The sequence below is a fragment of the Heptranchias perlo genome, chromosome 25, assembly GCF_035084215.1.
Source record: "Heptranchias perlo isolate sHepPer1 chromosome 25, sHepPer1.hap1, whole genome shotgun sequence".
Lineage (NCBI taxonomy): Eukaryota > Metazoa > Chordata > Chondrichthyes > Hexanchiformes > Hexanchidae > Heptranchias > Heptranchias perlo.
The window spans coordinates 29020110-29045622 of NC_090349.1; the positions used below are offsets into that span (position 1 = coordinate 29020110).

Genomic DNA, 25513 nt, shown 5'->3' on the forward strand with positions numbered 1-25513 from the left:
ATGAGGTTTGGAATGGGCTTTGACTTTTCCAAGTGATTTTCAGCCTGCCAGTTGGTTCCATTGCCCATAAAGCAATATATTAGAAATGGATTATTTCTAAGGCTTTTGACACTATAGCAAGCAAATCAATCTATTAACAAAAATGCAACCTTCAAATTGTATAGTCTTAGTACAGTGATTTGTTACAATGTTAGAATTTTGTCATTTTAGATAAATCTGTATCGTATATAGTGGCAAATCTTACTGCGTTAGTCAAAATTGCTGAACTTGAAAACAGTTGAAGGATAATGGCCCTTTGATTTGGTCTTCATAGTGTCCCTGAACCATAAAGTGTGTATAATTTATGTTTACTTCTGAAAATATGGTTTTGCTTCTAAATTGAGAGAGGTTTTATTTAAATTGGTGCACAGTGTTGAGATTTATGTTACCCTATTGTTCCAGGCTGGTGTGAATATTTCATCTAGAAGAATAGAAGAGACTGGGAGAAGAATGGCACAAGACAGTATTTATTATTACAGATTGCCAGCTGTTAGATTCATCCCACTTATTAATATTATTCTGTTTGTGGATGGAATAGCTACAATCATACTCTGGATTTTAGGTAATGCATTTCTCTTTATAATTGTTGACATATGAAGTCATTGATTTCAAGATCAGTTTTATAATACTCCATAAAAAAGACAATTAAAAATATGCATATTTAAATGTTGAGTAATATGAATTAATGACATTTAATGCATGATATTTTTGCAGTATATTATCAAATTATGTAAAGGAACTGAACCTCAAGTCAGGAAAAATATTAACTTTTCCATTTTTCTGTCATTTAAATGATTACATTTATAAGAAACCTACAGAACAAGAAACCCCGTCTCCAAATAAACTTTTAATCTTAATTTGTTTTGGCTACTACAGTAAATTTTCAAAGTGGATGCAAATTACTTGGGGTTATGTAACATCCCTTGTTATGAGGCAAATGTGTGGATATTGAACCATTAAATTCATAACTTCACTAACTGATATGAGATGGATCATTCCAGAGCTTATGGGCATGATAAAGCAATGCTTGACAAAGTTATTAATAATGCCTAATTAAATAGTGTTGGTTATGATGTCTTGTTCTTGCTGATAGTGTCTGCTTCTGGGGCCAAGCTGGATGATGACAAAATTTGGGACTAGCAATTAATTGTAGATATTTTACCTTATTTTTACCTATTCCCAGTATCTAGCATTTGAACATTTACCAATGAGTTTTACAATGAAGCTGTATGGCAGTTATATGATTAGAATTTTTGATCTGTACAGACAAGCAAGTTCCAAGTTCAATATCCATTCTGTGTTGAGTTAACTAACCTTATCTGAAGTGGCAATGGCTACATTTTGCTTTAGTGCCCCGGGCATGGGAAAGAAAAAAAAATCGTCTCCAGCGCCTTCTGCAGATCAGTATCTAGTGATCCCTGTGTGTAGATGTCAGATGAAGACTGGACCTGAATTGGCTGAAAGAAGTTACAGACAAGTATCCTGCTGATGCTGACTGTTTAAACTCACACATAAAGATTAGCCACTTGGGTGATGTGCTGGAGGGCAGTGGAACCCTAATGTAGCACAAGATGATGAAAGGGGAGAAAATTGGGTGGGGTTAGAGGGAAGATATTTTGAGCAGTTGTCTGATCTAGAATTATATTTTCATAACCTTGTTACCTAAATCCAAGTTTTATGAATGTGAGAAAAGTTTAGTTAGCTCATTCTTCCCACTAAATCTGGAAAATGTGGCACAGTTTAATGGAGAGAAGTCTTGCACAGCAGATGTCTTACCCAAAATATAACACATTGCGTTAAAACTCATTTGCTCTTTGTATGTTACTTTGAATAAAATGGGAAAAGATTTTTCATTAGGTGTAAATTTAAACAGGAGGGGGACAAAACAGCTGTGATTAATTTCAGGTAATGTTCAGGAATGCCAATAGTACATGGGTAAGACTTGAAATGTATCATTAAAACCTGAGTAGACTGATGTAAAAGTTATAGCTCTGATTTTAAAAAAATGTTACAGCAATAGTGCCAAAGAATCTCATCAGATCTTTTGTTAAAAGAATGATGGGATTATTTTGGGTTGTTTTAACTGCCAGTGTTTTGTGGCATTGGCTTTCAGTTCATTTTCTCTATGCTCGATTATTTTACCCTTTTTTGTTTTGTTTATTAAAATTGACGTTTTATAGGTGGTCGATCTCACTACTTGGAAAATGATGTACTTAAGTGGTGCTTCTGGAAGTCAACCTTTGACCTTGCGGCGTTTTGCACAATGAAAACCTGCATTCTTATAGTTATTTACCTGACGATGGAGTCCATTGCCCTTAAACAGATTGATGATCTTAACAATTCAAACCTTAAAAGGAAAAGAGAGCTGCTGCACCTGATTAGCTTTATGATCTCTGGTCTCTGGGTTGCATATACCATGGCCAAAGGAATTACAGTTCTGGTAACACAGAGTTATAAAGAGGTAAATATTTCTGTTTATCAGTGTGAATTTGTAAAATGCCTGCAGACTAATCCTGTGTTCATAAGCGTAGTTGCACAGTTCCTTATTTAACTGTTTGACTTAGTGCTAGATATTTTAGGGAATTGTGAGCAAGAAGGTGTGAATCTATGAACCTAAAAAACATAAGAATGAGAAAGGTTCCCAGTTCTTGTTTTAGAAATGAATCAATTCGACCTGTTGTTTGCTACCCCACGCCCATATCCCACTACCCTCTCCTTGTTGAATAAGGAATTGATCCAATTTCTTTCTCGTACATCAGCTTGAGCCAGCATCCGTTGCACTAGCTGTCAGTTTATTCCATAAAATGATAACTCTTGAGAATGAAGTAAAATGAGACAGTTGTCATGCTAGTGATTTGCCTTGCCTTAGGCCAAATTGAATTTTAATTCCACTCTACATAAGTTCAGCCGAAGGGAAAATGCTTCTCCTCATTCCATTAAAAAAAATCTAGAAGTGGTTTTGCTCCTTTCTAGCCAACTTGACATTTTCAGGCAAAAAAAAGATTTGACTTAGACTTCATCTGTGTATTATTTTATATATTTCACACTGTATAATCTGTCCATTAAAGACTCTAATGAGAGGCCATCTGTTGCATGCAACAATAGTATTCTGGCTTGTAGGTTTCTTGCTTCATGTAATGTGCCTCCAATAAGAGCTCACCTGTTTTAAGAGACCACTTTTTCATAGCAGAACAGATGGCCGTGACAGACAGGTTCCACGGTATACTTTTTTCCAAACAAAAAGTTGGATTGTTTGTCATGTCATCCAGACCTCTTTGTGTATAGTCTTGTCACAATCACCAGGCAATATGTTATCCTATATAAAATAATCATGGATAACACTGCCCCTGTAGGTGAGATTTAAACACGTTTTAATGTCTGTGATCATGTAAACCTGATTTGTTTTAAAACAAAAGTTTTTTTCCCATTGACAGATGCACCTCACTTTCAAGATTGTTTGTATTTCTACCGTGGTCTTCAGCCTGATTGAGTTCCCCTTTTGTATTTTTTGTAACAGGTAATGGACTTTTGTGATTAGTCAGAACATCACACTGAGCAAGAGTTTAGCAATCATGAATGAGAAAGTATGTATACCTTGAGGGTTTTACTACACCAAAGACAATGAAATGGTTGAAAACCCTGCCAAACACATGTTTTCAATAACATTGTTATGAGAGCTTGTTTTGTTATCTGTTGCACTAGCAATAAATACCAGTTTAATTTTTGTCCCAATGTCTTCTGAGCTTTTTGTCATGGTCGGAACACACTTTCAATCTAGCAATTCTTAATTGCAGTAACACTGGGCAAAGTGTTCAGGTGAAACTGCAAAAAAAATGTTCCGTAAAGGGAGCTAGAATGGCTGTGATGAAGATTAATGTTAAAACATTGGCTCATATGTAGAAACACTTTATCTAGGTTGATTCAAGTGTTAAGTTGGCTCGGTTAGTCAGAAGGTTGTAGGTTCAAATCTCATTCCAGGACATGAGCATACAATCTAGACTGGCATATGATGTAGTACTGAAGGAGTGCTACATTGTTATCCTTTGCTAGGCATTGAAGATCCTGTAGTACTTTCTAAGAAGAGCAGGAAAATCTCTGTGTGTCCTGGTCTGCATTTTTCACTCAACCAATACCATCAAAAATAGATTAACTGGTCAGTCATTTCATTGCTATTTGTGGGATCTTGCTGTATATAAAATGCTATGTTAGTGTAGTTAAGGACAATGGCAACATGTCAAAGTAGTTAATTGTATGTGAAAAGATTTGGAACATTTTGAGGAATATGCTAAGGAGGTATATAAATGTAAGTTTGTTTTTCCAATTTATATTAAAATGAAAACATTTTAAGGACTTTTCAAAAAAAAATCATCATTGGTTTTAAGCAGGATGGCATTGTCAAGCAGTTGGGAAAAGCAGATTGTTCCTTGGATTCAGTATCTGGGGGATATATCCTGATTTGTTTGTATTTCTAGTTACTATAGTTGGTAGGTGTTGTTGCAGTCCTTTTTTATTGCTGAAAAATTCTGGATTAATGCTTCCTGTCTCAGGTTCCTGAGAAGGCTTCAGATCTTGCGTATTGTACTCAGCATTGAAGAAGAAAGGGACCAAAAAAATAAAGCTGATCTTAAGCGTCTCTTCTCGTTGGCTAAAGATGTGAGTATTATTTACTCTAATTTCTTATCAATAGATAATTTAACATAGGTCAGAATTTGTTTTGGTGTTTTAGTTTACATATTAGACATGTATTCCTATTTCTCATACCTAGAGTAGTTCAAGAATAATGCACTTTGATAATTGATCATGAATGCCAGGCTTTAAAGAACTCTCGGCTTCAGTGTTTAGAGTAAAGTCATACTTCATTTTAATTAACAACAACTTGCATTTATACAACGCCTTTAATGTAATAAAACATCCCAAGGTGCTTCACAGGAGCGTTATCAAACAAATGTTGACATCGCGTCACATGAGATATTAGGACAGGTGGAAAGTAATAGGTCTTGAGGAGAGGCGGAGAGGTTTGGGGGGAATTCTAGAGCTTAGGGCCTAGGCAGCCAATAGTGGAGCGATTTAAAATCGGGGATGTGCAAAAGGCCAGAATTGGCGGAACGCAGAGATCTCGGAGGGTTGTTGGACTTGAGAAGGTTACAGACATAGGGAGGGGCGAGGCCATGGAAGGATTTGAAAACAAGGATGAGAATTTTAAAATATAATAGAATGCAAGCAGTAAATGTTACTCAAAAAATATAATTAACTATGTAGGAACAGGAGTAGGTCATTCAGCCCCTCGAGCCTGTTCTTAAATTTATATAAAAATACATTAAAGATTGAACTTTAATTAAAATTCAGGAAAAAGATTAAAAGACTTAACATGCATTATTGAAACAGTTAAGGTACCTAATGAGCTCTTCCTTTGCCCCCATCCCACGTCTAAAGACAATTATTCTTGATTTAGGTAAACTTAGATTAAATGTCTCCTTATCACAATATTGCCAGTTAGAGATTGTCACATATGTATCGTATGTACAATTAGAATAACGAGAGTATGTTTTCTTTTTCTGTTCAATAGGAAGTGTTAATTTGTGTTGGTGGGATGCTGGCACTAGTTGTCTCCTGTCTTTCACAGATAGTGGCTCCATTTTTCTTTGGCAAGGTCATCGATACAGCTATGGAATCAATGGGTATGTGAATTATATCCCTTCGTAGCAGTGAAATTTTTGGCTTTATAGAAAAGGTAATAATTGAATCAGGAATCAATGCAATTAAAGAAATTCTTGAAAACGAACAGTGAGGACTAGCCTCTGATTTTTAAAAAATTACCTATTTTAAATTGTGCATAATTGGAACAAAAATGTGAACATGTCCTATTTTCAGAGTGAAGTGTAACATTCAAAGCTTTCCACCAGAGGGTGCATTGATGCTGTTTTCCGAAGAAATTAAACAACCAAATCATGTCCACTGTAACTAGATTTGTGATGGATGTTGTATTTCATGGTCAAACTGTGTCCTTGATCTAAGGCATGAATGAAACTAGAGCTTTGTATACTGGTAGTTCCTCCATATATAGAAGTTAGTGATATATTTGTAGCTGACCTTAGGGATGAAATATGCCAATAGTTTAACCAAAAAAAAGGTGGCATGAGTACAAAGTGATATTCCCTGTTTTGAAGTTCAGTAGACATTTTTGCTGAAGTTACTAAACAGAGGAGCTCTATCCTCAATTTTTAAAATGTACTTTTCTTTAATTGAGCTCCAAAATTAATTTAATTTAAAAATAATCGCTAGACTATTTTTCCTATTGCCAATCTCAACATCACTTTAATGTTCGTATTCCCCCTTGAAAGTGATAAAGGGGTTATTTGAGTGGTACACCGCCAAAAGCAGTTTATCTATGTGCTGCTGAAAAAGTTTTCACTGCAGTCCAGTTGTTTTCACTGGTGGCGAGAAATTGGGTTTATTAAAATTTGAACTGTTAAAATCTTGTTACCTTGTGTACAGTAACAATTCAGTTGTTGATATCACTCTAGAAGAGTAAGCTAGTAAACTAACTGAAGGGCTTAAACTGAGATTAAAGCTTGATCGGTTTATCCTGGTTGCCTCAATCACATGATATAGATTACTTGAAACTGTTTTACAAGTTTTTCTCTAGTATATACATTTAATTTTATAGGGTGGATTTATTCAACTTAGTTTGTATTTTAATCTGACAGTGACTACCTATGTGCAATATGACATTGATGTGTGATTATGTTTACAGTGAAAGATTGATGACACTAAAGGATTAAGAGTTTGTGACACCTCACCCAAGACCACAATCTTCTACCCCTTCCACTATCAGAACCCTTGTCCATGCCTACATCAGCTCAAAGATCGATTTTCCTCACATATCTTCGTCAGCTGTCCCACTTCACCCTTCACAAAAACTTATGCACATCTGGAACTCTGCAGCTGGTGTCCTCCCAATACATAACCCATCGCCTCTGTCCTCATCCAGGTCCACTGGCTCCCTGTGCCCCAATGAATTGGCTTCAAAATCCTTATTTACAAATCTCTCCACAGCCTTGTCTAGCCCTTTTTGGATAATCTCCAGACACAAATCTCCGTCTGCATTCTCCATTCATCTGACTTCTTGTTCCCCTCTCATCCCACCCAGCCCACCACTACTTAGTTGTTATGACCTGCCATAGCAACTCTTTGAAAAACACTTTTCCTCGTTACCTCTATCCCTGTCTTCAAAACAAAATGCCCCCAAACGTGCCTTCAGGTGCTTCCCCTGCCCCTGAGTTCTTTATTTTCTGCTCAGTATTTACCTCTTCACCATATAAATGGAATTCTGAGAAATGCAAAAAGTTGCAGTTGAAATATTTGCAAAAAATAATATTTGCAAAAAATAAATTGCACCTGACTCTCTGATCTGTCTAGTCTGAGCTGTAGCATTTATATGCTTGCATACACTAAATAGACATTTATTTATCAGTATAATCTTTTTTGTTCAAGATTTTTATATCTCTCTCTCTCATATTCTTGTTTGCCATACCTATTTCTTGTCATGATTTAATAATGTTTTTAGTGATAATAGTAGCATCCTAAGTGTGACAATATACCTGCTTCTATTACTTTTAATAGGTAACATTGTAATGCTTGCTATTCAGTCTTCCCACCATTGGTGGCATGAGTACCTAAATATGCCCATTAGACCATAAGACCATAAGAGATAGGAGCAGGAGTAGGCCATTCCGCCCCTCGAGCCTGCTCTGCCATTCAATGAGATGATGGCTGATGTGATTTTTACCCCAACTCCACTTTCCTGCCCTTTCCCCATATCCTTTGACTCCCTTGCTGATCAAAAATTTGTCTAACTCAGCCTTGAATGTATTCAATGACTCAGCCTCCACAGCTTTCTGGGGTAAAGAATTCCAAAGATTCACAACCCTCTGGGAGAAGAAATTCCTCCTCATTTCCATCTTAAATGGGCCACCCCTTATTCTCAGACTATGCCCCCTAGTTTTAGATTCCCCCATGAGGGGTAACATCCTCTCAGCATCTACCCTATCGAGTCCCCTCAGAATCTTGTATGTCTCAGTAAGGTTTCCTCTCATTCTTCTAAACTCCAATGAGTGTAGACCCAACCTGTTCAATCTTTCCTCATAAGACAACCCTTCCATACCCGGAATCAACCTAGTGAACCTTCTCTGAACTGCCTCCAATGCAAGTATGTCCTTCCTTAAATAATGGCACCAGAACTGTACGCAGTACTCCAGGTGTGGTCTCACCAGCGCCCTGTACAGTTGCAGCTTGACTTCCCTGCTTTTAAACTCCATCCCCTAGAAATAAAGGTCAATATTCCGTTTGCCTTCCGGATTATCTGCTGCACCTGTATGTTGACTTTTTGTGTTTCATGTACGAGGACACCCAGATCCCTCTGTACCGCAGCATTTTGTAGTATTTCTCCATTCAAATAATATTTTGCTTTTTTATTTTTCCTCCCAAAGTGGATGACTTCACATTTTCCCACATTATATTCCACCTGCCAAATTTTTGCCCATTCACTTAACCTGTCAGTATCCCTTTGCAGACACCTTATGTCCTCATCGCAACTTGCTTTTCCACCTATCTTTGCATCATCAGCAAATTTGGCCACAAGACGCTTTGTTCCTTCATCCAAGTCATTGACATATATTGTAAATAATTGAGGCCCCAGCACTGAGCCCTGCGGCACCCCACTAGTTACAGATTGCCATTTTGAAAATGACCCTTTTATCCCGACTCTTTGTTTTCTGTTAGTTAGCCAATCCTCTATCCATGCCAGTATATTACCCCCAACACCATGAGCTCTTATCTTGTGCAGTAATCTTTTATGTGGCACTTTATCGAATGCCTTTTGGAAATCCAAATAAACTGCATCCATTGGTTCCCCTTTATCCACTCTGCCCGTTACTTCCTCAAAGAACTCTAATAAATTTGTCAGACACGATTTCCCTTTCATAAAACCATGTTGACTCTCCTTGATTGTATTATGAGTCTCCAAATGTCTTGCTACTACTTCCTTAATAATGGATTCTAGCATTTTCCCAATGACAGATGTTAGGCTAACTGGTCTATAGTTACCTGCTTTCTGTCTCACTCCCTTCTTGAATAGGGGTGTTATGTTTGCGGCTTTCCAATCCGCTGGGACCTTTCCAGAATCTACTGAATTCTGGATGATTACAACCAATGCATCCACTATCTCTGTAGCCACTTCCTTTAAGACCCTCGGATGCAAGCCATCAGGTCCAGGGGACTTGTCAGCCTTTAGACCCATTAGTTTACCTAGTACTTTTTCCCTAGTGATAGTGATTGTTTTTAGTTCCTCCCTCCCCTTTGCCCCTTGATTTTCTACTATTATTGGTATGTTATTAGTGTCTTCTACTGTGAAGACAGATACAAAATATCCGTTCAATTCCTCTGCCATTTCCTTGTTTTCCATTATTATTTCCCCAGTCTCATCCTCTAAGGGACCAATGTTTACTTTAGCTACCCTCTTCCTTTTTATATACTTGTAGAATCTTTTACCATCTGTTTTTATATTTCTTGCTAGTTTACTCTCATAATTTATTTTCTCCCTCTTTATTATTCTTTTAGTCATCCTTTGCTGGTTTTTAAAGTTTTCCCAATCTTCGGGCTTACCAGTAATCTTTGCCATGTTGTATGCTTTTTCTTTTAACCTGATACCATCCTTTACTTCCTTAGTTAGCCATGGTTGGTTCACCCTTTTTATGGAGTCTTTCCTCCTCACAGGGATATATTTTTGTTGCGAGTCATAAAATATCTTTTTAAATGTTTGCCACTGCTTGTCCACCATCGTACCATCTAATCTGTTTACCCAGTCCACTTTAGCCAATTCCACCCTCATTCCTTTATAATTGCCCTTATTTAAGTTTAATACAGTCGTTTCAGACCCAAGATCCTCGCTCTCAAACTGGTGTGAAATTCTATCCTGTTATGATCACTGCTTCTCAAGGGATCCTTTACTTTGAGATCATTAATTAATCCTATTTCGTTACCCATTACCAGATCCAAAATGGCCTGTTCCCTTGTTGGTTCCCCGACATATTGATCTAAGAAACAGTCCCTAATACACTCAATGAACTCCTCCTCAGGGCTATTTTTGCCAATTTGATTTGTCCACCTATGTGAAAGTTTAAAATCGCCCATGATTATTGCATTACTTTTTTTTACAAGCCCATCACTTTGGCCCATTAAAACAAACAGAGCTAAAAGACTTAACATTTCCTCTGACTAACCTTGAGCAAGGCCATCACTAGTATGTTAAAAGCCATGCATATGGCCTGCAATTCCTGTAAGTATCACACTTCCTATCATGCTTGTTTCATTATGCTTTTCTTTTGCTATTCAAACTTTCCTATTCATTTTACTTCCGGTAGAATCCTACAAGCTTGGTCTCCCAAGACAGTGGTGCTGTTGTGTACTTGCCAGGTCCATCTTCAAAATAAAGGCACTGTTTTGTAGCTGCTAAAATTGGACCTATGACCTGATGTTGCCAGCCTCTCCTTCCCCACCATGACGCGTGGTCTCTGAGTCGTCACTCAATCTTGATCTGTGAGTTCAGAGCCCCCCCACCCTTCCTTTACAATGACAGAAGCTACATTCATTAGCTTAAGTGCCACAGGCCTTGGTCCCTGGTAATGGCTTTGATGACTGCAGGGGACGGGGCTAGAAGTCCTGTTGCAGCATCAGTGGGTGGTCACGTTGTGTTGGGGCGAATTCTTAAAAAGGCTTCTCCAGTTTATTGCTGAGGAACACCTTTCTAGACTTCCTACTAGTGCTACATGCATTTCCTACATCCTGCCTGCTACTTTCCTACAACTTGGAACATCTTTCCTACTATTTTTCTCTATCCTCAGCTTTGGGGGAAAAAAAAGAGATAAAATTAACTGTATAGTATATCAAGCATTTAATAGTAATCAGGGCCATGTCTTGCAGTTTCCATGCAGCACTAACACTCCTGCAGCACTAACACTCTTACAGCACTCTGTAATAAAAACACAACTTGACTTAGTCAATCACTGCCAAATCAGTATTATACCTTATATCACATTAAACACAATATCCTCCAACTCACCATGACCAATGCCATGGGTGATTTGCCAATATATAATAGAAAAACTGTATGTATGTGCATATTTCCTGTGTTACACCGGAGGTGTGATACTTCTGATAAAGAAAAGAATGATTTTGCATTTATGTAGCGTGACCTCGGAGCCAAAGGCTAACACCTTTTGATTTGTGAAGCCTGTGTCATATCTCACACCTGATTAGCTCATATTCAAATTTGTTGCACCTCAATTCATATTTCTTCTGCATGATTGATGTATACATCTGTTGATTGTGATTTGCAAATATACAATTTTTTTGTGCCCCAGTTTTTCCCCCTTCAGCCTGCTGACTGCAACTCAAAATAAGGTTTCTAACATAATTAAAAAATATTAAATGACCTATTTCACAGTGATGTGATTAAACCTGACTGTAAATTGTTTTTGTGCTTTGAGCACTTTCATTAAGTGTTTTACTTGGAGGCATCCACATTTCTCAAAAGCTTGAGCTTGCAGTTGATGTGTCAGTTTGGTCCAGTGGTAGCAGTCTCCACAAGAGTGGTTTTAAGTGTTAAATAATTATCCAGAGGTAGAGTTGTTAGGTACAATGTGAAATGTTTCATACTATTGGGAGGAGATGACTTCTTGTGACACTTGATGGTCCAGGGTGTTGTCCTATTCCATTTGTACAGGACGGGGCTTAGCCAGACATGCTGGGGATAGATTCTCCCCACAGGGTTGTAACTTTGATTCACAGCTTGTTGGGCTGAACCCCTATCTCACAGACTTAAGTGTGTGGGGGGGGGGGGGGGGGAAACAGTTTACAGAGAAGTGCCTCTCTCAGTCCATCTCCCAGACATAAGAGCATTCTGTGAGTTTAGTAGCCAGCAGAGAAAAGGCTGCCTGTATTTCAAAAGTCTGAACCAGCTTATCTTCAAAAGGTTACGCTAGAGAAGGTGACCCAATGTTTAAAGAGAAAATAAGTTGCCTATTTATTTTTTTGATAACCCAAGTGTAGGAAATATGTTGTCACTGTGGAAGCTGTATACTTTTGGTTCATGTATTTTATGTATACTGTCGCCTGATGTACACCCTTTTCACCTTATAGAAATGTATTTATTTTGCACTCTATCCATGTTATATTAGAAGGTTTCCCATGGCTGACCTGATTTGCTCACTTTTTGCACCTAGTTGCTTTGGTCCAGATCCCCTTTTATCTCAGTGAACGTTGTCTTTTTCCAGTCAAACACCCTTTGACTCTTCATTGTCCTATTCTATTCTTGCATTCAACCTAACTGTGCAGTCACTCTTCTCCTGCTACTCTCGTTTCAGTTATTTCCCTGTTTAGTAGTCTGTAATACACGCCAGGTATTATACTATTTCCCTTAACTCTACCCAAATGAATTGTGTTGTAACGTAACCACAGCACATACATAGAAATTAAAACACGGAAATGGGTCCTTTGGCCCAGCCAGGCTGTGTTGCTGTTTATCCTCCACACAAGTAGTGGTCCTGATCCCATGTTGTCTGCCCTGTTGTTATATCCCTTTATTTCCCTTTCCTTCAACCACCTATCTAACCTGTTGTTAATGTTGACATAGTCTCTGCATTAATCACTAACTCTAGTCACACCTTCCACAATCTCACAATCCTCTGTGTAAAAACAAAAATAAGTTTCTACCTCTGTCCCTCCTGACTTTTTACATTTAATCTTATATCCATGTCCCCCCATTTTAGACCTCTCAATCATTGGAAACAATCTATTTCCATCTAGTCTGTCCCATCCCTTCATAATGTTAAATATCTCTATCAAATGACCCCTTAATCGCCTCTGTTCTAACGAAAACAGCCCAATTTTTTGATGTCTTTCTTGGTATTTATATTTCCTTGCAGCAGGCAGCATCCTAATTCTCTGTTTCCTCATTTCTAACCAATTTTTATTCCAACTTGTTACCTTTCCCCTAAATCATAACCCATTAATCTTCTCAAATAGACTACTGTGTGGTACCTTGTCAAAGGCTTTCTGAAAGTCCATATATGTCACATACACTGCATTTCTCTCATTCACTAAATATGTTGACTCCTCAAAGAAGGTTTGTAGGGCTTGCTTACTGGAGTGGTCTCTGGTGCTGGGCATCAGGAAATTATCTGAGGTAAAAGTCCAGAACATAATTGGAGTGCTGCTTTTTTCTGTATTTTCTGTGGGCTCACCTTAGACTATAATGTTGTGAAAGAATCATTTATGAACACTGCCACCCCACTTCCATTTTCCCTATCGTTCTTGAAAACTGTTATAACCAGGAATATTAAGATCTTAGTTCTGTCCAAACTTTAGTCATATCTCTGTTATAGCTTCTGTATCATATCACTGTAGTTATTAAAAGTTGTAACTCTCCAGTTTTGTTTTGAATGACTTGTGTGTTTGCTTGCATGCCACTCAATCCTGACTCCTGTTTCATAGAATCACAGAATGATACAGCACAGAAGGAGTCTGTTCGGCCCATCATGCCTGTGCCTGCTGTTTGAAAGAGCTATCCAATTAGTCCCATTCCCCTGCTCTTTCCCCATAGGCCTGCAAATTTTTCCCCTTGAAGTATTTATCCAGTTCCCTTTTGAAAGTTATTATTGAATCTGCTTCCACCACCCTTTCAGGCAGTGCATCCTAGATCTCAACTCGTTGCATTAAAAAATTTCGCCTCATCTCGCCTCTGATTCTTCTGTCAATTGCTGTAAATCTGTGTCCTCTGGTTACTGACCCTTCTGCCACTGGAAACAGTTTCTCCTTATTTACTCCTATCAAAACCCTTCATGATTTTGAACACCTCTATTAAATCTCCCCTTAACCTTCTCTGTTCGAAGGAGAACAACTCCAACTGAAGTCCCGCATGCCTGGTAGCATTGTTGCTGTGCCACTGGATTCAGTATCCACCCTTTCCACCGCTGGAGCACTGTGGCTGCAGAGTGTATTATCTATAGGATACATCACAGCAGTTCACCAAAATTATTTCGATAGCACCTCCAAACTTAATGAAGGGTGTTTTTTGGAATGTTGAACTTTTTTTTCCTAGTTTTCTCTTTTAATTTTTTGATATTCATTATCCAACGGTATTTTCAACTCATAGCTTGTTTCCTTCCCTTTCTCCTCTGATTGTATTTTCTCACTATTTCAGCTAAGCCTTCAGTTTCTATTCCAATAGCTTTATTAATGCTACTCTCCCTTTCTAGTCTCATTTAAACTTTTGCCACACGCTGCTAATTAGTTAATTCAAATCCTCCCCCAATGCTCTATCCTCCCCGCATGGACACTGGTGCTGTTTTGGTTCTGGTGAAGCCTTTCCTTTCAGTATACGCTTTCCCTCTTCCAGAAATTGCTCCAGTGCACCAAAGATATGAATTTTCCTATCCTGCACCAGCCACGTGTTGACCTTCCTAATCTTCCTCTCATTAACCGTTCCAGTTTATAACTCCTCTGATAAGGGAGCAGCCCATGGCTAGATCGGGACAACATCCAGGCTTGAGCTGACATGTGGCATCAATGTTACCTACTACTACATACCAGGCAGTGACTATCTCCAACACGAAAAGGCCCAACCACCTCCCCTGACCTTCAAAGGCATCACCACTGCCAAGTTCCCCACCATCAACATCCAGGGGTTCACCATTGATGAGAAGTTCAGGTGGACCAGCCTTTTCAACAATGTGGTTACAAGAGCAGGACAAAGGCTGGGTAGTCTATGATGGGTGTTCACCTCCTGACCCCTCATAGCCTATCTTACCATCAACAAGGCTCAGGTTAGCAGTGTTTGGGAATACTCAGCACCCATCTGGATGGGTGCAGCTGCAACAATGCTCCAGAAAGTCAACACCGTCTAGGGCAGAGCATTTCACTTGATCATCGCTGTGCCATTTGATACAGCCTAGAGGAGTATAGAAAGTACAGGGTGATGTAAAAAAGGAAATAAGGAAAGCAAAGAGAGGGCATGGAAAAAATATTAGCTAGTAAGATTAAAGAAAACCCAAAGATGTTTTATCAGTACATTAAGAACAAAAGGATAGCTAAGGAAAAGGTGGGACCTATCAGGGTTGATGAGGGTAACTTTTGTGTAGAAGCAGAGGATGTGGGTAGGGTTTTAAATGAATATTTTGTCTCCGTATTCACAAAGGAAAGGGATGATCCGGACGTAGTAGTTAAAGAGGAGAGGTGTGAAATATTGGATAAGGTAAACATAACGAGAGAGGAAGAACTAGAGGGACTGGAATCCTTGAAAGTTGGTAAGTCACCAGGGCCAGATGGATTGTTTCCTAGGCTATTGAAGGAAGCCAGGGAGGAAATAGCGGATGCTCTGAGGATCATTTTCCAATCCTACTAGATACAGGGGAGGTACCGGAGGACAGGAAGACTGCAAACGTAGTACCATTGTTTAAAAAGGGTACGAGGGAAAGGCTGAACAATCAGTCTTACCTCGGTGGTGGGCAAGCTATTAGAATCAATACTGAGAGATAGGATAAACTGTCACTTGGAAAGGCATGGTTTAATCAGGGATAGTCAGCATGGATTTGTTCAGGGAAGGTCATGCCTTACAAATCTGATTGAATTCTTTGAGGAAGTGACAAGGAGGATTGATGAGGGTAGTGGATGTTGTCTACATGGATTTTAGTAAGGCTTTTGACAAGGTCCCACATGGCAGACTGGTCAGAAAGGTAAAAGCCCATGGGATACAGGGAAATGTGGCGAATTGGATCCAAAATTGGCTCAGTAACAGGAAACAAAGGGTAAAAGTCAATGGATGTCTTTGTGAATGGAAATCTGTTTCCAGTGGTGTGCCACAGGGCTCAGTGTTGGGTCCCTTGCTGTTTGTGGTATATATTAATGATTTGGACTTGGATGTAGGGGGCATGATTGGCAAATTTGCAGACTACACAAAATTGACCGTGTTGTTGATAGTGAAAAGGACAGCTGTAGATTCCAAGAAGATATCAATGGGTTGGTGGAGTGGGCAGAAACGTGGCAAATGGAGTTCAACCCGGAGAAGTGTGAGGTAATGCACTTAGGGAGTGCAAACAGTAAACGGGAATATATTGAGAGGGGTAGAGGAAGTGAGAGACCTCAGAGTGCATGTGCACAGGTCCCTGAAGGTGGCAGTACAAGTAGATAAGGTTGTGAAGAAGGCATACGGAATGCTCTCCATTATTAGCTGAGGTATAGAATACAAAAGCAGGGATGTAATGATGGAACTGTATAAAACGCTGGTAAGGTCACAGCTGGAGTATTGTGCGCAGTTCTGGTCACCACATTACAGGAAGGACGTAATTGCTCTGGAGAGAGTGCAGAGAAGATTTACAAGAATGTTGCCAGGGCTTGAAAATTGCAGCTACGAGGAGAGATTGGATAGGCTGGGGTTGTTTTCCTTGGATCAGGGGAGGCTGAGGGGAGACTTGATTGAGGTGTACAAAATTATGAGGGGCCCAGATAGAGTAGACAGGAAGTACCTGTTTCCCCTAGCGGAGAGTTCAAGAACTAGAGGACATGGATTTAAGCTGATTGGCAGAAGGATTAGAGGGGACATGAGGAAAAACCTTTTTACCCAGAGGGTGTTGGGTGTATGGAATTTGCTGCCCAAATTGGTGGTAGAGGCAGGGACCCTCAACTCTTTTAAAAAGTACCTGGACCTGCACCTAAAGTGCTGTAAACTGCAGGGCTACGGACCGGGTGCTGGAAGGTGGGATTAGAATGGGCACCTGGTTGTTCTTCAAGCCGGCGCGGACACGATGGGCCGAATGGCCCCCTTCTGTGCTGTATCTTTTCTGTGGTTCTATGGTTCATTATTAACCCTTTCCACAGCTGGAGCACTATGGCTGCAGTATTTACTATCTATAGGACACATCGCAGCAATTCACCAAAATCATTTCAATAGCACCTCCAAACCAAACGAACTGCACCACCAAGAAGGATAAGAGGTGCCAGATCATAGGAATGCCTTCACTTCCAAGTTCCCCACACCAAAGTCACACAGCAGACTGACGTGGACATATATCACCGTTCCTTCATCGTTGCTGGGCCAATATCCTAAAATTCCCTACCTAACACCAGTGTGGTGTTAGACTGCAGTGGATCGGGGAGAAGGCCCAGCACCACTCACCTCAGGACAACTAGGAATGTGCAATGCAACCGGCCTTGCTAAAGTCATCCATATCCTAAGAACACATTTTTTTTAAAAACTTTTTTGATTGGAATCAGAAAAATATCTGTAAGGGGAAAAAAAATCATTCTAACAATAAATATTTGAAGATTTCTATATTTGTTCTATTTGTTTTTAAACTATTTTATATTTGTAGGCTGATAGACTTATATACCTTCTTTTAAATTGCACATAAATGTGAGTCTTAGTTAGTGTCAGCACAGTTGATTCCTTAATTATAGTAGTAATGAAGTCTTAAATCCTGAAATTGGGAAGGTTTTTCACAAAATGTGTTGTAACATGATGCAAAGTGAGAGTTTTTGTGATTACTGAAACATTTGCATTGTTTCTGTGGGCATCTTTGACTCTGCCACAAATCAGTTTACTGATTTCTAGACTCGTTGTCAGCTGATCCATCTCTTTCTTGGTTAATGGGTTGAGCTCATGAAAGCACTTTAATGGAGTCAGAATTTTCTGGCAAAATAATGGCGAGTTTAATACGCACGCTGTTATTAGTGTGTAAATCGTCCATCAATTTGTGGCGAGGAAGAGATACGCCATGAGTTGCAAATCGCCACAAATTGCAGGACGATTTGCGCCGCTCCGCCGTTGCCTCGCGAAAGTGGCAGCTCGTCGTCAACCTCCCCGTGAGTTTCAAGAAAATTGCTGCATATACGCATTAATTACGACTTAAACTCACCGCAGAAAGTTAGGGGTGGTACTTAACAGCGTAAGGACCCTTTTAATGACCAGATTTAATTTCCTGCAATGCCACTCAACCTCTCCAGCCCAGAATGGGAACAGTTGAAAGTGTTGGAGTCTCATTCCTACAGGTAGTAAATTGCTCTTGAGATTTTGTTAAATTAAACTTTTTTTTTCTTTTCCTTTCAGTTTTTTTTCTCTTAATCCAATCTTCCTTTCCCTCTCTATTTATTTTCTGTACCTGATTTGACTCTAATTCATCCTATTTCCTTCTCCGTCGTTACTCTGTTTGTTTCTCAATCGCTAAATCTCCTTGGTTAAGGAGATAGGCTATTGGTTCTGTCATTCACCAAATTCCCAGATCCCCGTTGACCTCACCACACTGTTACCAGCTCACCCCTCCAGCATCTTGTGGCACAAAAGTTTTCGAGTTGAAGGGTGAGGGAAAAAGTCTAACTAATGGGGCATGCTGCGAGATGCCCCGCTCCAGGAAATTCTAGGCCAATATCTGCTGATAAAAATTAAATCCAAGCAGGGGAAGGAATCCAATTGCCCACAACAACTGAAAGTAGTTGTGGGACGATGTGATGTGAATTTAAAATGTGCTGCAGAGGACCTTGACTGGATTGTGGATACATGTGCGCCTTTGCATTATACTTTAAAGCTTTATCATTTTGGGTGTTGAAATGGCTGCCCAGACAACCTCATTGTTGGTTACCCCTGCTCAGGACCAGCCAACTGTTTCCTCCCCCTCCCCGTTTTCTATATAGTAAATGAGAACTAAAAATATGCCTAGAGAAAACATTAGCAAAAGAATAATTAAAAGTCTAATTAAAACTGTTTAATAAGTGGTTCTACGAAGTCAATCTAATCTTTTGTTTTAAAAATTCATTTTGAGAGTTTGCTGTTTTTTCTTTCAGAGGATCTTGACAGAATGATTCTTATCCTCTTTGGCATTTATGTCGGTGGTGCTGTTTGTTCATTTATCCGTGCCTACTTTTTTGTTCTCGCGGGACACAGGCTGGTGGCCAGACTTCGTAAGAGGCTCTTTGGTAGTATTCTAATGCAAGAAATCGCATTTTTCGACGAGAACAGGTGGGTGCCATGGACTTGGAGAATGACAAGCCTTGTAATTGTGATAAACAAAGGCTATCAATGTCGAGGTTTGTGAAAAAGATTTTAGACTAGCTCATTAGAATTTAAGCTGTAATCATTAAAAAGTGATGACAGATTTCAGTGGGAATTATTTTTCCTTGAACTTGTTCCTTCAATTGTAATTTGGTTCCTGAACATATGATCAGAGCTCAGTGCTGTGTTGAATCCCAAATGCACCATTTGGTTGTGATGAAGATTGGATACTTTTTTTTCTTCCGGCATCCACTGAGCTTTTTCAGGAATGGAGGGTGGGATGGACAGAGCTCCAAACTTCTCCCCAGTTGCTGTTTGTGCTGCAGTAGCAGATACACACTCCAGGCAGGAAAGCTCCCTCAGAGCTTGAATGTCAATCATGGTTAGAATTTGAATCTCTACTGTGGTGCCTGAGCTATTGGCAAAAAGTCGTTTCAGTATTCCTGCGGTATTTAATGTGATCTATGCACAGTTGTAATTTGTGGTAATTATGTGCAATGATTTTGATAGTGAAATACTTTAGTGATTATTGAAACAAACATCCTATACTTAATGGGTTCAACTTCCTAGTTAATCAGTATCCCACACTATGTCATGTTAATATCTCACTAAAAGAACACTATCTTTGACAGATTACATTTTTCAACCAATACATATGTTGGTTGCTTAACTATTAAACCAGAGTCTTAAAAAAAAAAAAAATTTGGTTGCATTTTTATGACAACAAAACTGTTTTTTATAAAATAGGAAGAACTGTAAAATATCCATGTAATCATGTACCCATACTGGCTGTGTAAGTAATGCTCCAATCAGTGATTGAAATTTTCATCAGTTTACAGTGAGAAAATTGCTATTATACTTAATTATATCCTTCCATTCTATGTAAACAATCTTAAGCATCCATCACACTATCGATCTTACACTTCAGACAGTCAAAAGTATGTTTTTTTTTAAAAAAAAGCAGCCATTTCAGACTGAAGTTAATTCCAAGTTAATTTCTATTGGTGAGAGAAGTTTGAAGATTGACATGATGCCAGAAATTTACAAGCACCTAGCGATCTGCAAACTTCTCACTAACAACTGTTAACCTCGGGACCTGTTTACACCACTTCTCCACATGGAGTACCTGGGTTGTGGTCTTAACCTGGCCTGTCCCTTCAACAACTAAACATCACAACTGTCAGACGTCAGACTACCCATGACCAACATCATGGGAGATCATCCTAGTAGTTAATCATATATTTCTGAGCTGTCTATTCTTCCCAACTGTGGTATCCTAGACTGTGGGTCTTTTTCCTTAGTTTATCAATAATTAGAAAGATATATTCCATAAATAGAATATGTAGTCAGGTCTGTTGCCAGTGAATAGAAGTTGATTTTGTATATCTCAAATTCCAGAAAGCAATGAGAGAACACTTGTACATTTATAAATCTTCCTTGATAACCTTTCAGATGATGAATTTGATGTAATTTGCTGAGTATGCTAGTTTTACTAAGAAGCTGTAGATTCACAGAAAATTGACATTTATGGGAGGAGCGCTCGTTTCATCTTTTGTACAATTCTCTTTGTCACATTCCAAAACTTTGGTTTGTTTTAAATGCACTCCCAGCCATCATTTGCTTTTAAACAGAGCAAAACAATAAGTTTCTGATAACTACTTAAAATGTTCAGTACAGTCGCCGACACACTCCCAGCATAGTTTATTAACTGATTACATGGAGGAGCATGTAGACTATGACAGTGTTTGTAATTAAAATGATTGATGAAGAACAAAGGAATGATGCCAGACAAAAATTACAAGCTTAATGTATTTAAGCTATAATGAGTGACAAGGCATGCATACTTCACATTTATCAAGCTAGATTTTTTTAGAATGAGGCAAAGCCAAGTGTTAAAACAATGCTGGCATAATAGAGCCCCCCCCACCCCCCCCCCCCCCACCCCCACAAAGTACACAAGCTTTAGGGTTCATTATTACTAACCTTCTTTATAATTTGTTTTACTTTTTCTAATAAAATGAACCAGATGTAAAACTAAAATCAACACCAGCAGTGGGAATGTGGCACGGAGAACATTTGAAATCTTCTGAGTGTTGCTCAAAAATGATCTAATGTACATTTTGAGATGAAAGTTTTGATTTCACCAAAATGATACGTTTTTTTTAAGTGTTATACTATTTTTTTTCTCTAAATCGAGAGTTATATGATTGTAATTGCTTTAATTTTTTTCTAGAATAATGTGAACTTTTCTTCAGTTCTTTGCATTTCTTCAATTTTTTAACAAGAAATTGAGAAGTTTAGTTTTGAAAATGTAATGAAGTATAATATGTATACTTCAAGAGCTGATAATCTTTCGAAATCAAATTGTTGATTTACTGAGTATATATCCTGGTGATAGGGGGCATGTTTATCTGTTGTTTTTCTTTTCTAGTCAGGAAATGGAACACAACTTTAAAATAAAAGAAACTTTTAAAATCACACAAGGTTATGGGATTTATGAGTTTATATAATATGATGCAATGTTGTTGCAACATTCATTGCATCGCAGTATAAAAAGTTCAGAGCGTTAACCTCAATACTGGGGCTCATCTCTTAATGGCCTTTTAAGCTGTTTTGTGCCGGGGGGAACATATTACTTAACAGGCTTCATAAAAGTCTTATTTACTATTGCAACTTAAACAACCTAATTATTTCTCCCTACCTATACAATATTCCTTGCACTTAAGAGATCTAACTAGTCTGAACAAAATATATTGTGACGACAACTTCGGACACCTAGCTATAAACAAACACTGAGTGCCCAGGGCAGAGGAATAAATCAGCTGTGGTAATGAGCAATTTACAGTTAGAATTATTTAGTTGCTAGAAATCAATATGATAGGTAGAGATGGAAATGGTTTTCTGTTTACAACAGAAACAGCTTTAATAAATTTGAGGGTGAATAGTTTTGAAAATGTTTCAAAGAAAATTCATTTTATTGTAATTGTCAGATTTAAGGAAATAAACATGAATGCTTTATAGAATAACCCTTATATATTTGTATATGATGTGATAGTCTTGGGCAATTTTTCAAATACTTAAATTTTTAAAAAATGTTATATTTTAACTGGGTATTTAAAAAATCTATCTACAAGTTAAAAGTGAAAAGCACTCTCTGTTTTAGTTATAAACCAGAAGGGAAGATACAGACCTCTTATGGTTGGATCCTTTTAATTATCAATCAGTTAATTTTGATAAGGTGGCATGTTTTATGTCACCAGTGAAGACAAGTGCTATGTCTGACAGCAACTTTGAGCCAGTAGATTCTTTGCCAGTGAAGATCTAATCCAGATGTCTGTACTTTAACACATATCTTTCAATAGTATTTTGTTTTGTCATTGATGACCAACTGAGCACAGTATATGGGTAACACAGTGACCATTTATCTTTGTTAAGCCTTGTCAAGCTTTGCTATCTTGAATCTTCCTCTACACTGTACCTGATGTAGCACATATTAAAAAAAAATAAAGAAAATGTCAGTAAAAGCACTTCTAAGGCAGCCAACACAGGAGTGGGACTTTGCAACAAAAGTTTAACAATGAGCGCCAGCCTCAATAGCAAAGAAACTATATATCCAACTCAGGTAAAATGGAAAAGCTCCATTCTGTCTCTTTCAGTTCCAGCTAATGGCTGTGGCTGAGATTAACGGAAAGTCCAAAAAAAAACCTCGAGCTTACCAATACTATTGAAAATCTTTCCCTGCCTACTAGCTAACATTATACTTATCCATAAGTGAAATAAATTAAAAAGTGGCTATAGGGACAGACAACAAAGTAAATTCCTAGCAAGCTTAGTAGGTTGATTGCAATCCTATATTGTTCTGTGTGTAAAGTAAAAACCTATCTTTGTTTTATTTGTCAACTCTGTTTCCATCTCAACAAGCAGCTCCTGCTCCATGTTGGAAGCAGTCATTTTTGTGAATAATTGGTTTGTAACTCCATTGGCAATAACATTACTTAGCTGCAACAAAAAGGAGCCTGTGTTTGTCTCCTTTCTCCCCCAGTACCCCTGTTTCATGAAACCATTCTTTTATCCTTCTACCTTGCATGCAAACAATACAAATAGCAGCCCAGCCCATTCACATCATCAACCTACTAAGCTTGCTAGGAATTTACTTTGTTGTTTGTCCCTATAGCCACTTTTTAATTTAGTTTTTCACTTATGGATAAGTATAATGTTAGCTAGTGGGCAGGGAAAGATTTTCAATAGTATTATCTTTAAATAATTAAATCAGTTGAGAGGTCATGTATTTTTAAGCATGTTCTTGATTTGAAAACAAGTTTATTCAAAGCTGAAAAAGATTTCCAAATTGCAACTCCCGTCTCCTATAGAGAAAAGTGGCAAAAACAAGATAGTCCGCCTCCAATTAAAATGGAATTTTAGCTTGCCCCAAAATTCATGAATACGAACTTCTTTAACCCCTACTTGATCTGCTCAGATTTATGATTGTGTAACCAAGGCTGGTCCTTTTATATTCGCAGAAATGCAAAAATGTGTACAGTTATCAGTATATATTAGCTGTACAGTATGCCTTTTACCGTATGTCTTTGAAGCTACATAAATGCCATAAAGTAGAATGACTGTAGTCACTACTTGTGAACATCCTTTGAGTGAATTGTTCCAAAAAATGTTTTCTGTTTTCCGTTTTCCATTGAGTGCTGGCTGTTGCCTTGATATCTTTTGTAAATTCACATTGAACTTTTTTCATGAATGGAATATTTTTCTTCATGCTTTGAGGACCGAGTTACCATTTGAACTTTAAAATCCCTGATTTAGCACAAAAGTTTAATTCCTAGAATAATTTCAATTAAGCATCTTTTAAATCTAAGGTTCACTCTATCCTATTAATCGCTAGAAATCTGATAGAACATCAGGAAGAATAATTTTATCAAAGGAATGTGTTTTAATAGTTGAAAAGCTCATTCAGTAGTAGGTTTAAATATCCTAGGTGCTGATTTCAGCCAGGCTGCCTGGGGGTACATCGAGTGAAAGCACAGCTCTGAGAGGCAGAGTGATTGACAGACAGAGACATACAGAAGCTCCAAGGGTACGGAAACCCGCATTGCACTCATGTACCATTTAACATATGGCTGGAAGTGGCATAAGCCGAGGTGCAAGATGCCTGACTTAGTCCTAGAACTATACGTGGCATGGAACAAAAACCCTAGGAGTGATGAGAGAATATAAATTGCGATACTTTTTCCCCAATTATTTTACTTCAGTGCATTTCAAGTAACATCTTTGCAGTATATGCCACTTTTAATCCTAGAGCCAAGAGCAGATAAATTTGAAAATGTAGCACCCCACAGTTCCCAACATAAAGTTTCAGATTTGTATGTGAGAAAGCAAATCATAAAGAAAATTTGTATCTAGGGAATAGGCTCTTTTCTCTAATGAAGGGCAAGTGATGCTGCAACTTCATTTATTTAGCCATTTTTCTTAAGTTTCTCCTGAATGCTTATATTTAGGATCTGTAGCTGGTGTTTGCCATCCATTTAAATGACTTGCTTTTTGAATACTTGCAACTTGAATAATATGTAAGCAAACTTCAAAATATCTTCTGATTTTGTTTAAATGCTTCATGTAATTTTGGTCAATTTTTAATAAATTTCCTCTCACAACAGAACTGGCGAATTAACGAGTCGCCTGTCATCTGATACTCAGATCATTCAGAATACTTTAACGGTAAGTATCAGAACAATAACATAACAGAGGGTTGCACCTTCAGTATAAATAAAATACATATTATTTATGATTTCGCATTATGTTTTTATTGCAGGTAAATCTGTCCATGTTGCTACGATACACATTTCAAATAATTGGTTCTATAGTTCTCATGTTTGTTGTAAGCCCAGCGTTGACTGGAGTGCTCCTTGCCTCACTCCCAGTTGTAGCAATTGGAGGGGTTCTATATGGTGAGTTGAATTTCAGCCTCAATATATAAGTTGTCTACTGGAGGGAGAATAGTGTCATTATTGGACCACATTCACATTCAGAAGCAACCATTGGTCAGCTGTAGGAGAAAAATCATATAAATTGCCCATTTCTCTCTTTCTGCCATGAATTTTTCTTAGATTTGTTTTTCCTTTTCCATGATTTTGTTTTTTTTAAACACCTTTTCCCTTGTGTTTTTAAATACTTTTTGCCCTTGTGTCCCAGCTTTACTGTTACTGCTTGGCTCTATTACCTTGCTGCATAGACCTTGCTGCTGTTCCCACCACAACAGTATTAATTTTCATAGATTTTTAAACTTTATTCTTTTCACTATGTTAGAAATAACTAAACTCACAAATTCATCGCAAATTAACATTTTACATTACAGACACAGTGTAGCAT

General features: G+C 38.1%; 1 protein-coding gene across 1 annotated transcript in view; it reads left to right on the top strand.

Moving 5' to 3' along the window:
- Nucleotides 1-489: 489 nt before the first annotated feature.
- Nucleotides 490-25513, top strand: part of LOC137342388 (ABC transporter B family member 1-like) — a 122599-nt gene continuing 97575 nt past the window's right edge. The window contains exons 1-8 of the mRNA XM_068006318.1: nucleotides 490-601; nucleotides 2220-2500; nucleotides 3474-3556; nucleotides 4587-4692; nucleotides 5606-5717; nucleotides 18931-19105; nucleotides 24802-24862; nucleotides 24957-25092. Coding sequence (XP_067862419.1) covers nucleotides 490-601; nucleotides 2220-2500; nucleotides 3474-3556; nucleotides 4587-4692; nucleotides 5606-5717; nucleotides 18931-19105; nucleotides 24802-24862; nucleotides 24957-25092 — 1066 coding nt within the window. The remainder of the gene's footprint in view (nucleotides 602-2219; nucleotides 2501-3473; nucleotides 3557-4586; nucleotides 4693-5605; nucleotides 5718-18930; nucleotides 19106-24801; nucleotides 24863-24956; nucleotides 25093-25513) is intronic.